The sequence below is a fragment of the Microcaecilia unicolor genome, chromosome 3 (genome assembly GCF_901765095.1).
Source record: "Microcaecilia unicolor chromosome 3, aMicUni1.1, whole genome shotgun sequence".
In the NCBI taxonomy this organism is placed as follows: Eukaryota; Metazoa; Chordata; class Amphibia; order Gymnophiona; family Siphonopidae; genus Microcaecilia; species Microcaecilia unicolor.
The window spans coordinates 163123102-163139356 of NC_044033.1; the positions used below are offsets into that span (position 1 = coordinate 163123102).

A 16255-nucleotide genomic window follows, 5' to 3' on the forward strand; every position below is an offset into this window, starting at 1 on the left:
TAGTTCTCTGTTTTGAGCCTGCTTGTTTCAGCAATAAACTGCTTTGAGAGAGAGAGAGAGAGAGAGAGAGAGAGAGAGAGAGAGAGAGAGAGAGAGAGAAATTTACAAATATTACTTTGTTAATTTCCCTCCCATAACTGAATATTGTAGCAGCCAGCACAGGAAAACTGCACGTCCTGTATAATAATATCCCATTCTAAGATGTTATCTTTAGCTTAACGTTGTCCATTTTCTGAAGGGCAAGATCTGTCATGGGTTAAAAGCCAGTGGGAGTGCTATACAGTAGGCACGGTTTCTGTATTTGTGGACGCGCTTGTTCCCCCACCCTCACTACAACTATGCACAAGTTTCGCAGACTCATGCTGGGGCTGTGCTCCATCTGCTTTTCTGGGAGAGAGTAACAGAGGCGGAGTGTCTTTTCCAAACTGTATCTAACTTTAGCCAGAAGAGGGTTTTAAGGGAGCCTCTAGCAGCACAGGACAGCATTCAGTGAGGGGAAAGAGAAGCAGCTCCTGGCCTGCTGTCCCTCCTCAGGGCAGCTACAGGGTAGAGAAATGACCGGCTTGAGGAAAACTTTTTTGCTCCTTTTGCTTGCGGTGCTGGTGTTCCAGTGCAGCAAAGCCCAGCAGAGAGGTACGGTACAGTAAGCTTCTTTATCATGATTTCCCTCTGGTGATGGCACTTGTCACCAACACTACTTTGATTAAACTGATAGCTTGTCCCATGGGCTGTGCTGGAATTAGGCACTTTTTGTTTTTTTTCGTTATGCAACACTTCATAAAATTAATGTGCAAAACAGCTGATTATATATGACAGTAACTTTTGCTTTCAAGTTCTGAAGTGGTTCTGCACTGCAGCAGGATATTCAGTTAAGGTGATTAGAATTGTGTTGGGTGTGCCTAAGGTAGGGATAAATGCTAGATCATTATTATCCTGCTTTGAGAAGGGACAACAATTGTTTTAGGCAAAAAGAAAAGTGTTTGTTAAAAGTCTGCTACTGTATTTAGCTCACCTCATCTGTGGATCATCTATGTAGTCTGACGTTCAGATGCTTTTGTAATGGAGATGGTGCAACCAGCTCAGATTAAGTCCAAATCTCAGGCAGGGTGGGAAATAGTGGAGGAAGTAGGTGCGTCAGGTAATTAAGAGGTGAACTGGGAAAGGACCATCATCACCATCACACTGAAATCTGATTTATTCATGGTACTTTCATCACATTTCTTTAATTTGGACTCTTTTGACCCAGCCTGGATGCAGATATTTGTAGATTCACATGGACAAGACACCTTTAGCAATTTACTGATCTTTTGATACATCAAACACGTATGAATTTAGTATATTTAGCTTTTCTTAACTGAGCAAGATTCAAGTAGGTTGAGTCTGACTTTGATTTTGTCTGTAAATAAAAGGCAAAGATTCATGGATCTAAACTGGTGGCAGGTTTGGAAATGGTCAGCATTCTTTCATTTGTTAAACTGATCTCAAACACCTCTCTGGAATTTCTGTCATTCTGATTCTGAGAGACTCTGCTAACATTCCATGTTGTAATTTCTAATTTTTTTTTATTTTTAGAAACTCAAAAGTAGTGGCAATTGAAAAATACATTTTTAGAACAGTTTCTCTTTAATGTTTTTTGTTCACATGGTAAATTCAATGAAGAACCCATTGTGGAATCTGTTTCTATCATACACGAATGGTAATTTGTTTGAAATAATGCTAAATGAACTTCTAATATGAACCTCTGATGATAATCCATCAAGAGCTAACAACTTCACACTATTAATCAGTCCTAGAAAGGCGCTTAAAGATCTATAGTCAAACAAAGAACAATAATTAAAGTTTATTTAGTGGTTCTTTGACTCTGGCTTATTGTATAATGGCTTTTGATCCATTTGCATATCATAAATAATGCATCATGTCAAATTCTAAGCTTATATTTTCTGAACTATAATGGGTGGCACCAAAGGGGCCCTTTTACTAAACCACAGTAAGTACTTAACTCTCAGTTTACCGTTAGCTAAGTACTAGTGCAGAACCATCTTAAGGAGCTTTGTGGTATTTTCACAGCAGGTGGTAAATTGGGCATTAAAGTGGCAGTTCTATAAACTGGTGCCATATAAAAGCCAGACTTAGTGCCAATTCTATATCAGTGCTTAGGCACACCTAAGCTGTTATAGAATCCAGTGCATAAGGCGGCATTGATGCACCATAAAATAGGCACAGCCAGTTATGTCAACTTAATGGCAGGCATAAGTGGATGCACCTAAATGCACCATGCCACATTCACAACCTGTATTATTCTATATACTGTGTGCATTGTTAGGCGAAATCAGGCAGGTTTGATTGAAGGGAGGCAGTGCCATATGACAAGGCTGAACTGTCTACACCCAAGACGGTTTAATTGCTTCTCTATACTGCAGCCACCATCTTGAAGCACTCAAAATACATTGCCTTGTATGGTGGCAAGCTCGCCTACTGACTTCAAGCCAGATAAATGGGCAAAGCATGCTCCCATCGTCTTCTGTCAATTAAACCTCCTTGCACAAAACACACATGGCATGCCCATGCCCCATCCACATTAATGCTCCCATGCAGTTGCATGCTGAGGAATGTAGGTGCACATTTTATAGAATAGTACCTAATGCTTACATACAAAACTTCCAATTATTGCTGCTAATTACACACATAAGAGGAATGCATGTTATTGGCACCTAACTTTAGGTGTACCTTTAAGTTCTTTTTATGTCAGGGGGCATGGCATGGGCGGAGAGAGTGGGCCTGGAAGGCATTTGGCAGTTAATGCGCTGCACTTACTATGCACAAACTTTTTAAAGTCTTACTCTTTATTTAAAATTTTGGAAAATCATATTACTGGTCCTTATAGTAATATGAAAAATGAAAAGTGAAAAGAAGAAAAATGCAAAACAAACTCTCATCAGAATTAAAGCTGCATTCAAGTTTGTCAGGAGAACATGTATTAGAGCAGCATAATATCCACAATAAATTCAACATAAATATCGAAATGTCAAGTAATCTTTAAGAGATAAACATGCTTTACAAAAATGCTACTTCATATTTCTATAAAACACAAACTGAGTCCCACCATGTTTGCATTATATATTGAAAAGATGGTTGGAACCACATTTAATTATCATCAGGGCCATGAAGAGGTGGGGAGAAGATTACCCAAGCCCGGTCTCCAAGGAAAGCCCGACATTGGGCCTCAGTGATGTTGCAGCTAACCTGACAGCCTCACTCAGATCCAGCATCCTTCCCTCCCTTCCAAATCCCTCTCATCCTCTACTGCTCTGCCAGTCACAGGTCCTTCTTCCTGCTGTGTCCCGCCTATACGGAAACAGGAAGTTACTTCACAGGAGGTGGGACACGGCAAGAAGAAGGACCTATGGTTGACAGAGCACTCTCTCTCGATTGCTGCTACCTGCCAACCAATGACTTTACTTTTGATTGATGGCGAAGCGGTGTGTGTGTGTGTGTGTGTGTGTGTGTTTGTGTAGGGGGGGGGGGGGGGGGGGGGGTGCAGCAGGGCCCATAAGATTGTTTGCCCCGGGCCCAGCTTTGTTTCTCAGCGGCCTGGTTATAATGATCTCAATATGAAACCCTCGTATAAAGGAGGTGTGTATAGTGGAAGAACTTCTTTAATTTTCACCTAGCACCAGAACTCCTTTGTAGGGCTACATTGAAAGAGGAGATATTCCACAATTTCCTATCTCAGTCTCACATGTCCACCATAAGTTAGAGGAGAAGTCTCTCACATAATGTGCTTTCAGTGGCGTCCAGTAAGCTAGGTAAAGTAAGAAATATAATGTGTGAATTAAATTTGCAGCTCACATACAGAGGGTCACACATGTCCAGAGTCCATGCCATTAACTATATTTCTATAACTATCTGCGTAGATCTTTTTCTGATTCTGGATTCTCATTCTGGATCTTTTTGTAACACCTATTGTATCTGATATCCCGGAATGGCGAAGCCATGACAGGTCTCTGTAAGCCACATTGAGCCTGCAAATAGGTGGGAAAATGTGGGATACAAATGCAATAAATAATAATAATAATAATAATAATAATAATAAATAATATGCTAGTTGCCTAATGCAGGACCACTTACTGCCTCCTAAATAGGAGGCACTACAGAGTAATTCTCCGCTTCAATCTGTTCAAAATTCTGCTGTACGACTTATATTCCATCAGTGTCACTATGCTCATATTAGCCCTCTCCTCAAGTCACTTCATTGGCTCCCTATCCGTTTCCGCATACAGTTCAAACTCCTCTTATTGACTTACAGGAGCATTCACTATACAGCGCCTCAGTACCTCTCCTCTCGTATCTCTCCCTATACTCCTCCCTGGGAACTCCGTTCATTAGGTAAATCTCTCTTATCTGTACCCTTCTCCTCCACTGCCAACTTCAGACTCCATCGTTCCTTATATTTTGCTGCACCATATGCCTGGTATAGACTTCCTGAATCAGCACCTCAAGTACCATCTCTGGCCTTCTTCAAATCTAGGCTAAAAGCCCATCTTTTTGAAGTTGCTTTTAACTCCTAACCTCTATTCACTTGTACAGTACCCATGTCTGTTTTATCATTCCCACCTTAGTAATTCACTTATCTCTTATTTGTCCTGTTTGTCTGTCCTGATTAGATTGTAAGATCTGATGAGCAGGGACTGTCTCTTCATGTTCAAGTGTACAGCGTTGCGTACGTCTAGTAGAGCTATAGAATTGATAAGTAGTAGTAGTAGTAGAGTGCCTAAAGTTAGGTTCTGGGATGATGCGTGCTAAGGGGTCCTTTTATAGAGCTGCAGTAAAAAGTGGCCTGTGGTAGTCTTGGAAAAAGCAAAAGAGAAAAAGCAGAAGTAGCCCTCTAACAACAAAACACGAACAAAAAGAGAAGTCATTTTTGTAACCGTGACTTATAAATAAACCACTTGTTTTGGAACAACATTGGTCTACCCCTTTCTTCTCTTTTTGTTGGTGTATTGCGGTAGTGTTCATGCATGGGATTGCTATGCACCAAGGTCACTTTTTACCACGGCCATAAAAAGCCTTTTTTCCCCATTGGTGTCCTTAATGTGCTAATTTCACAATTAGTGTGTGGCCATTACTGCCTGAGCCCTTACCACCACCTATTTACTTGGTGGTAAGGGTTCATGTGATAATCCGGCGGTAATCAGGCAGCACGGGGCAATGGATGTGCACTGCCCGATTACTGCTAGGCACGTCTACTTCCTGCCCACCTCGCTAGAAAATAATTTCTATTTTCTAGCACAGGAAATGGCGCATACTGAACCCAGAAGTACAGCAGGGCATCTGGTCACACCCCACGGTAGTGATGCTTTGCTGCATGTTACCCACATGGTAGCTCTACCACCCTTTAGAAAAAGATCCACTAAGTGCAATTCTATAACAGCAACTGGCAATATAGAATTCTAGTGTGAGTCCACATATATACATGTAACTTTAGTCATGAGCACTTACTCTAACTCAATGGCACTCAAACCTGGCTATAGACAGTTAGGCGTGTATATACTGGTATTCTATAAACCGAGCACATAACTGCCTGACACGCCTATGCCCCTTCCTAGGTCCACAACCCCTGCATGCTCTGAAATGTGAGCGTGCAATGTATAGAATACTAAGGGCAGTTACGCACATAAACTGCCAATTAGTGCCTTTAACACCAATTATAGCCAATAATTGGTTGTTAAGGCCAATTAGCAACTAATTAATCCATCAAGTTTTGCGATAACTGACCTTATTTAATAAGTTGCATGTGAAACTTTGCACTAGTGAGAAATTTGAGTGCACAACTTTCTAGAATTAGAGGTTAAGTTCTTCCAGGTTTGCCTCCAGCAGATTCCACACATTAATCTGAATGTTAACACACAACCTGCAATAAAAAATAGTGGAAATGCGCTCACAATAAAGTCCCGTGTTAAGCTGTGGTAACTGCAAATTTTACTGCCATTTAGTAGATGGCCCTCTATGAATCTTTTTGTGAATCACTTTAAGGAGATCACCTCTCTTGATGCAGATGAATGAAACATAGCTATGTTGGCAAAGGGCTTTCCTGAGCACAGTGAGATAAGTCTCTATTTCTACGAAGAAAATAGACTGAACTGTAATGAAGTCCACTTTACATTTTACATTAAATTTTAGCATTGAGCAATGCAAACTTTCATTTTATAAAATGGTCTGATGAAGATTTTTGGCATCACTGGCCTCCTACTGATTGTTATATAAATACGACATTACCATCACCTCTGATTGGTCCACTAAAATAATAAAAATATAATAATATCATTGTAAACATTTTGGTGTGGTTATTATTTTCAAGAAGTCAAGTGATTGTTATGGTAGTTGAACGTTTTGAGAAATGTTATTACAGTGTTGGGTATTTTGTTTACTATATTGTGTAAAATAAAAACATTGGACTCATGAACTAATATTTTCTATTTTGCTCTTGCATATGGAAGAGAAGTTTGGGTGATGCCTCATGACAGAGACAGGGTGCACACTATAGGTAAACTACTCTGCCTACAGTCTGAAAACAGAAAAGAGCATATTCTTAATGGGATTAAGAATATGTATTAGTGATGTGAAAGACAGGCCCTAGACTACGTAAGAATATATATGTTCAGTTCCTGCTTCAATCTCCTTTACAATTTTTGCTAAATAAAATTGCATTATGGAGATACACACTGGACTTGTCATAACTCATCTCAAATGAATTTGTTATGCAAAAAACTGACCTTATGAACCCAGTGTGACTTAGGACTCAAAGAATGCTTCTGAATTAGTTCAGGCTATTGTGCTCAAAGATTTTACTCTTGGATATCTGACACCTACTTTATAAAATATGTTGTGAGTTTTGTCTTAGAAAAGAGAGTGTTTGAGGCAGCTGGCTCTTTCTACTAATTTTAGACACCTACAGATGGACGACGGTTGACTAGCTCTGTCAATAGGACTGCACTATGGTTACAGGCTAAAAAATAATAATCTCACCCAGTCACATAGACTACATCTGAACATTGACTCCCTGGCAAATACCAAAGAATACAGTAGTGCCAGATTCTAAAATAAAGCACTCATGATGTACTGTAACTCAGTACAGAATTCCCATGAGTTTCATATGTTTTTGGAATATTGAATCACTACCAGGTGGCAAAAGCATTTTTTTTTTTTTTTTTTACATGTTTGTAGTAACAAACTGAGAATAGATTTTTTCTTGATCTCCATTCCATTCAGGAACTTGGACAGTCTGAACACGTTAACCATTTGACAGGAATGCAGGAAAATCAGTCTCTTTGGTCTGGAACACTTTTGTTTTTCATCTTGTGTTTGGCTCTTTATTTCTAACATATGTACACTGAACATTAGCACTATATTATATGGCAGGCCACGTCAACTCAACATTTCAGTTGCTTGTTGTTTTACCCAGCTGGGAGAGCAGCTAACTTATTGACTCACTGCCTACATAAGTACATAAGTATTGCCACACTGGGACAGACCAAAGGTCCATCAAGCCCAGCATCCTGTTTCCAACAGTGGCCAATCCAGGTCATAAGTACCTGGCAAGATCCCCAAAAAGTTCAATACATTTCATGCTGCTTACCCCAGAAATAAGCAGGGGATTTTCCCCAAGTCATTTTAATAACGGTCTATGGACTTTTCCTTTAGGAAGCCGTCCAAACCTTTTTTACACCCCGCTAAGCTAACTGCCTTTACACATTCTCTGGCAATGAATTCCAGAGTTTATTGCACGTGAGTGAAGAAAATGTAACAAGTGGATGTAAGAAGCTCAAAGGGATGAACCATGCATTACTTATAAACTGAGCTTGCTAGTTCTTTATGAAATCCAATGCTCTAGAACAGGGGTTCTCTACCCCATCCTTGGGACACATCCAGCCAGTCAGACTTTCAGGATATTCATAATGAATATCTCATGCATAAATTTGAATGAACTACCTCCATTGTATGCAAATTTAGCCATGCATATTCATTGTGGGTATCCTGAAAACCTGACTGGCTGTATGTATCCTGAGGAACCACTGCTCTAGATCAAGATCCAGATTGGTTCAATAACATCTCCAAGTCTTCTACAAACACCTCTAACACTGATGCTAGGTACAGTCAAGGAAAGCATTGTTTCAGAAGTAAGAGTACCAGGAGTGTCATCTATTCATCTTCTATGATACCTGCCATACAACTTGGGCCTGCAAGTGGTAGCCCTAGATAGTTTAGGTGAAGTTAAATGTGGTAAAAGCAGCACACCTGGGTTTATACCAGTTCCTGAAGGAAAAGTCCATAAATTGCTATTAGTGTAGACTCTGGATAAGCCATACTTATCCCTAGGATTGGTAGCATGGAATGTTGTTATTCTTTGGAATTTTGCCAGGTACTTGTGATCTGGAATGACCACTGTTGGAAGCAGGGTGGACTTTCAGTCTGACCCAGTATAACAATTTTTACATTTTCTCCACCCAGATGATATTCCTGATAGGGAGTATATTAAGAAATAATAAACGTGAAACTTAAAGCTCTGCCCCAATAACAGTCATTTCACATTCTCTGTATAAAAGTGAAACAGCCTGCATGTTCATGAGGATGACTCATGACCTTCTGGCTAAGAGAATCCGCTAACGCGGAGAACTCAAAGGTCCCACGGAGCAGTTCAAAACGAAAAGAAGAAGTGGGAGATGGACCACAGCAATCATAGACTAGAGGGACATAAACTTGAGTAAAAAACGTTTATTAATAAAAGACTCGACACAACGTTGTGTTTCAGCCATTAGGCCTGCTTCAAGTCTGTATGGAAAGATGGATGAATGAACATCAATTATCCTGGTATGGTCGAATGCAAAATGGTCTTTAGAAAGACCTTTGGTTATAAATAACGTATTTGTAAAAATAAAACTCAAGCAAGTGCTAAAAAGCACTTGAGTTTTATTTTTACAAATACGTTGTGTTGAATCTTTTATTAATAAACAGTTTTTACTCAAGTTTATGTCCCTCCAGTCTCTGTTTGTTGTGGTCCATCTCCCACTTCTTCTTTTCATGATGACCTTCTGGCTACATATAGTACTTGGGGTATGGGACTACTTCCTGCTCCACTTTCTCTGCTGAGTTGGTCCTCCTTGCCCCTTTCCGCTGTATCTTCCTCTTATTTCTCATACACCATCTTCTTTACCAGTACCAAGGGTTGGGCCTGCCTCTCAATCATGCTGAACAACAGAAAGGCAGAAGCAGCAACCATAGGCACTGGTGATGGTGTTAGACAACACTGATAAAACAGCAGTGTTTGAGGAAAAATTGCTATCAACCATTCTGATCCTCAGTGAGTAATTGTATAAAGTAGGTGCCAGCCTTTACATACCAGTTACACACATTAATGTTCAGTATATCAGCATATGCGTGCATATGCCAGATATGGGCCTAAGCACTATTCTGTAAATAGGCATCTATCATACATAGCACGTATTTTACAGGTGGACACACATGCATGCAATAAACCTGGTTACGTTAGTATAGTATAAAAAACTAGGGGTCTGCTTTTATAGAGTATGCACCTATCACACACCTAGTTATAGAATTACCCCCACCCCCACTCTCACTAGTGTAAATTTCTCCACTGATCCTCTTCATTTAAAAAAAAATTACCAAACTTAAAAAGTTGAAGACAACTTCCTTGCACACACACAAACTCCTGGATTCTGCCGAGATGCATGCACAGTTTAATTGGCTAACCAGCTGTTAACCACCAATAAGTGGATGCCAACAACCAATTCTTGATGTTAATTGGCATTCATTAGGATTTGCACGCACATCTGGCTGAGTGCTTTTCTATAATGCTGGGCACCTAAATCTCATAGCGCACAACCCGAAATGGGGTGTCGCCATGGGAGGGGCATGGGTGTGTCAGGGGCATTCCAAAAAGTTCAGCACAGTGTTATAAAATAATGTTTCTCCACCTCCAACTTGGGTGCCAGGATTTACACCAAGTTTTAGCAGGTGTAAGTCTGGCACTCAGATTTGGGTATGAAAACTGATGAACTTTTTGAGATCCATTTATGTAATTCCTCCCAAACTATAAAACAACAACCCCTCTCCGCATCATTCTTTTTTCTCCTACATTTTTTTCCTAAGCATCCCACATACACTTGCTAGAGACAACGCCTTTTGTCATGTCTATGACAAGTTTGTCAACCGTTTCTGTTTAGCCTTATGAGCCAGTGGATCTAACCTGCAGCTTCGATGGATCCAGAAGAGTTGACCTACTTTTGATCTGTTTTGATTCTGACAAATTCTGTTGCATTTTTACAGGATGTTTTACAAAGATGATTTACATTTGTCTGACAATATGTTTGAACCTCCCTGCTAGAGGATTTTTGATTCTTGGCATTCTAAGTACAGTAGCAGTGGAAACAAACTCCTACGATACTTAGTCAGTGGCATAGTAGGACATCCTTCTAGATCAATAATACACATTGTACCATCTGTCACACAGTAACTACACTTAATTACATCAATGAGGCAAAAAGGGAGAGAAGAAGAGTACTGCTGGTATTAATTATGTGATTGCGATCTTAGAAATAGCATTTTGTTACCCAACTAGGCCATTAGTGGACCCACAGGAAGAACTGTCACAGTCTCAGAACTCAAAAGATGTGTTATAGTCCCAGATTCTATTACACTAGCAACTTTTAACTGTTTGCAGCATCAAAAGAAGACAACAGCTACAGCAATCAATATAGTATGCAGTTAGGAGGTGGGCAGTTTCTTTTATGCATTTATTTGGAGATATACACACTAAAAGCGCGTATTATAAAATTCCAGCTGGCTTAATAGTATATGGCTTGTCAACATAAGAACATAAGAATAGTCATACTGGGTCAGACCAATATCCTGCTTCCAACACTGGCCAATCCAGATCACAAGTACCTGGTAGAAACCTAAATAGTAGCAACATTCCATGTTACCAATCCTAGGGCAAGCAGTGACTCCCCCCTCCCCCCATTTCCATCTCAATAACAGACTATGGACTTTTCCTTCAGGAACTAGGTCCAAACCTTTTCTAAATCTAGATACGCTAACCACTGTTACCACATCCTGTGGAAGTGAGTTCCGGAGCTTAACTGTTCTTTGAGTGAAAAAAATATTTCCTCCTATTTGTTTTCATTGAGTGCCCCCCTCGTCTTTGTACTTTTTGAAAGAGTGAAGAATTGATTCATTTTTACTCATTCTACTCCACTCAGGAGTTTGTAGACCTCAATCATACCCATCCCTCAGCCCTCTTCTTTTCCATGCTGAAGAGCCCTAATCTCTTTAGCCTGTCCTCATATGGGAGGAGTTCCATCCTCTGTATTATTTTGGTCGCTCTTCTTTGAACCATTTCTAATTCTGCTATATCTTTTCTGAGATATACCGACCAGAAGTTAACGCAATACTCAAGGTGAGGTCACACCATGGAGTAATACAGAGGCATTATAATATTCTTGGTTTTATTTTACATCCCTTTTCTAATAATTCCTAGCATCCTATTTGCTTTCTTGGCTGCCACTGCACACTGGGCAAAAGATTTCATCATATTGTCTACAACGATGCCTAGATCTTTTTCCTGAGTTCTGACTCCTAAGGTGAAGCCAGGTAACTATGATTCAGATTATTCTTCCCAATGTGCATCACTTTATATTTGTCCACATTAAATTTCATCTGCCATTCGGATGCCCAGTCTTCCAGTTTCCTAAGGTCTTCCTGCACTTTTTTACAATCCGTATGTGTTTTGACAATTTTGAATAATTTTGTGTCATCTGCAAATGTAATCACCAGTAAGGATAACAGTCTGGGTAGACCCCTTGATTATAAAATATCTCAATCAATGTATGCACTTGCTAACTCTATGTATAAAGTAGCAGGTATATGTCTCTGCACTTGCATTTGTGGTGGGAGAAAAAGAGAAAGAACAACAAGTGAAGGTCTAGGTTACATTTAACAATAATAAGAGGGATGGGAGAGAGAGGCAAAATTAGTATCCGGTATCCAATGCTGGGACATGTCTGGGCAATAGCATTGAATATCTGGTGCTAAGTCAAACTGCACAGGCTGACAGAACTTATGTGGGTCTCAGCTGATATTCAACTGGGACCAATATAAGACACTTATAAGGGCCCCAGATGAATATCATCTGGGATATGCATACATATAAAGTACTTCACTTCTTCCCCCTCCCCAATCCTAATTTCCATCTCCCTTCTTTCCACCTGAAGGCAGTACGCCCTTAAGCCCCCACCCCTCCTCTTCCATGCCGATAGACCCTCCCAGGCCTACCTTTTAAAAAAACAAAACAAAGGGAAAGGGAAATGGGACTTGATACACCGCCTTTCTGAGGTTTTTGCAAAAAACAGTCCTAAATTCACCTGCTTAGCAATGCATGTGCCAGCACTGAAAATTGGCTGGCACTCGCATAACTTTCAGGTCACAACTTGTGTGCCAATACCCCTTCTGATCCCCTCTCCCTTCCTCCAATTCCACTGAAGCACATGAAGACCCTTCTCCCTCTTTCCCCCAGTAAAACAGCAAGGCCCCCTTCCTCCCTGGATCGTGTTAGACTTACTTGCCCATTTCCTGGTGGTCCAGTGGGGAAATGGGCAGGAGAGATGCCCAGTCACTCCTGCCTGGTGAAGCTTTCACCTTATAATGACTGCCACTACAGGTCACAGCAGCCTTTTGATGCTGCAATGGGCAGGAGGAAGTGGGCATCGCTCTTGCCCATAGGACCCCACTAGCCCACCAATGAATTAAAAGATAGGCCTGGGGGTGGGGGTGGCCTGGTCAAGGGTGTGCTGCCTTCAGAAGGGAGGGAGGGAGGAAGGAAATCAGCATCGGGAAAAGGATGTAGGTTCTGGCTGGTATGATTTTGCCTATCTTGATGTTTTTCCTCTTATTTTCTTTTTGCTTTGTTTTAAAGAGTTTTTCTTTTCATCCTCTGTCCTATTAAGGCCTATGATTGCTTTTTCATGTTCCTGCCTAAAACTGTAAAATCTTTAAACTTTTTTCCCTCTTATCATTTCCGTTTGATTCTTATATACATTTTAAAATGCACGAAGAGAGCTGTGTCTGCAATGCACTTGGTTAGCCCCTGTAAATGTGAAATACATATGTCAGGGTAAATTAAATTAATCCAAATAAAGGTTTAATTTAAGGCATCAGTGAGGGTAACTTTCAAAGCTATTTCTGCTGCTAAAATAGTGCTTTATGTACAGAACCGGCTTGTCAGAAAATTGCTTGTCTAATATGTGGGCACACTTATTTGCATTCAGAGCTTTTGTGAGCTCTAAGCAAATACATGTGCTGACTCCCAACCATAATATACCTACATTTAAAAACTCCCACTAACAGAGTCCAGCTTGGTTCTGACTGCAGAGGAGGAAAATGGAAGACAAACTACAGGGGTAGGAAAAATAGATCTATACAGATAGTGGTGGTGGTAGCTCTGACCCTTCCCCCCCAACACTTAGCCAGCAGCTGACTTTGAAGGGCAAAAATCTATTGTGGTAGCCATTGAAGCAGCACATCTAAGAGGGCCCCTCCTAAACATTTGGGACCCAGACATACACCTAGTTTGTCTATGCCTTAATCCTACCCAGCTCAGCATCTATATATGGATACGTATACCTGCTGTTTGAAGTACCTGAGGGCATGGTCTGCATTTGTTTACATAATTTTGAAAATCCAAATGTACATGCATATTTTAACCCAGAAAAAGAAGGTGATTTCATCAGCACATATTTGGTTCATATAACGTTCCTTAAATTCATGTGCCAGTATTTAAACTCCATAAACAGCATTGTTTTTAATCCTAATCACTGTATTTAAACATATCCCTGGGTAGAGTGGCCAGTGCTAATGCTATTTGGGTAGCAATTTTTCTGTCCTAATTTTATCTGGATAGTTATCCAGATAACAGTCTGATTGTAACTGCTTTCTGGGTATCAACTCTATCCTTGCTCCACCTGCACACTACCTTGGCACTGTCTGGATACTATCTATGCCAATGACAGGGGTGAGCAACCACGGACCTTGAGGGCCATAACCCAGTCAGGTTTTCAAGATTTCCACAATGATTATGCATGAGATTGACTTGCATGTACTGCCTCCACTGCATGCAGTTAGATCTCATGCATATTCACTGTGGAAATCTTGAAAACCCAACTGGGTTATTAAATCACATGTGGACAGTCAGAAATTGCAGGAGGACCTTATGAGAACTGAAGACTGGGCATCCAAATGGCAAATGAAATTTAAATTGGACAAGTGCAAAGTGATGCACATTGGGAAGAAAAAACAAAATTATAGCTGTATGATGTTAGGTTCCACATTAGGAGTCACCACCCAGCAAAAAGATCTAGGTGTCATCATCAATAAGACATTGAGGGGTCCTTTTACTAAGCTACAGGAAAAAGGGCCCTATGGTAGCGAAGGGGGCTGTTTTTCCCCACAAGCTAGGGCCCTTTTTATGACAGTGGATAAAAGTCCCCCCTCCCAAAATGGCCACGCGGTAATATAACTTTTACTGCGTGGCCATGCGGCAGGAAGCACTTATCACCACCCATTGAGGTGGCAGTAAGGGCTCCCATGGTAACCTAGCAGTAACCAGGCAGCGAGCAGCAATGCCTGATTACTGCCAGGTTAGGGTCATGCTAGATAAAAAAAAAGATCTTCCGGAGTACTGGAAATGGCGCAAGCTCCAGCTGGAATTACTTCCAGTGGCTGCGTTGGGCCAGCGGTAGTTCCGGATTAGCGAGTGGTAAGCCCGCGTTGAGCTTACCACTGCTTCTTAAAAGACCCCCCTGAAATCTTCTGCTCAGTGTGCAGAGACGGCTAAAAAAGCAAACAGAATGTTAAGAATTATCGCAAAAGGGATAGAGAAGTAATCAGAGACTATCACGTGACCTCTGTTTTGCTCCATGGTGTGACTGCATGTTAAGTACTGTGTGCTATTGTGGTCACCAAAATAGTGAGAAATGAACACTCACAACCAACCTTCATCAACTGTCTTGGTAGTCATAACAACTTATTGTAATGCTTTAACACTTTTTCCTTACTTCTTTTTTCTTTATATTAAAAAATGGAGGAAAAAAGGCCTCAGTAGTAAAAGGCTTAAAGCAACGGTGATAAGCACTATGGCTATGTGCAAATGTCACCATTCATTTCAATAACTGCAGTGCCATCTAACTTGAACCAATCATCGGCCAAAAACCTTCCTCTTGACCTTTATTCTTGCATTTTCCAAAACACTTTACATTTTTCTGAAGCGTCACTACCACTTCAAAATGCATAATATTGCCTTTAAAACATGCATGCAGTGGACAAAGGAAGCATTCAATTTCAACTTAACTTAGAAGGCGCTGCAGTTGTTGAAATGAATGGTGACATTTGCACATAGCCATAGTGCTTATCACCGTTGCAGCTTTAAGCCTTTTACTGCTGAGACCTGTTTTCCTACATTTTTTAATATACAGAAAAAAGAAGTAAGAAAAAAAAGTGTTATAGCATTACAATAAGATGTTATGACTACCAAGACCCCAAGGGGTCCTTTTACAAAGATGCGCTGAAAAATGGCTTGCAGTAGTATCTGGGCGGTAATGATCTACGTGCATCAAATGCCACTTGGCGCATGTCCGTTACGCACGCCAGAAAATAAAAAATATTTTTCAGACGCTCGTAGTGGATGTGCGCCAAAATTGAAATTACCACAAGGGCCACGCGGTAACCGGGCGGTAACTCCAATTTGGAAGCACATTTGGCGTGCGTAGGTGCCTACACGGCTTAGTAAAAGGGGCCCCAAGACAGTTGCATGAAGATTAATTGTGAGTGTTTATTTCCCCACTGCTTTGGTGCTTAGCGCGGCTATTTCGTGGGGATTGGTTCTTCTGTTATTGATAAGCATTGTGCTATTGTGGTCACCACACCTCAAAAAAAGATATTATGGACTTAGAAAAGGTACAAAGAAGGGCAACCGAGATGATTAAGGAATGAAACAACTCTTATGAGGAAAGGCTAAAGAGGTCAGAGCTTTGATGCAGTGCATTCTATAAAGACATCTGGGCCCCCCTATTTGGGTTATAAAATACTGTAGTAGAATAACTTGGCATCAGGGCATAATTGAGTGTGTCTAAATGGGGCAAGGGTGTATGCAACTTGTGAAATGACTCAGGTCAATGCAGGACTGTAG

General features: G+C 40.7%; 1 protein-coding gene across 1 annotated transcript in view; it reads left to right on the forward strand.

Annotated features, from left to right (window-relative positions):
- The first annotated feature begins 412 nt into the window (after positions 1-412).
- The window catches only part of LAMA2 (laminin subunit alpha 2), a 1107608-nt gene continuing 1091765 nt past the window's right edge, over positions 413-16255 (forward strand). Inside the window, exon 1 of the mRNA XM_030196530.1 lies at positions 413-633. Within this exon, the coding sequence (XP_030052390.1) occupies positions 555-633 (79 nt within the window). The 5' untranslated portion in view covers positions 413-554. The remainder of the gene's footprint in view (positions 634-16255) is intronic.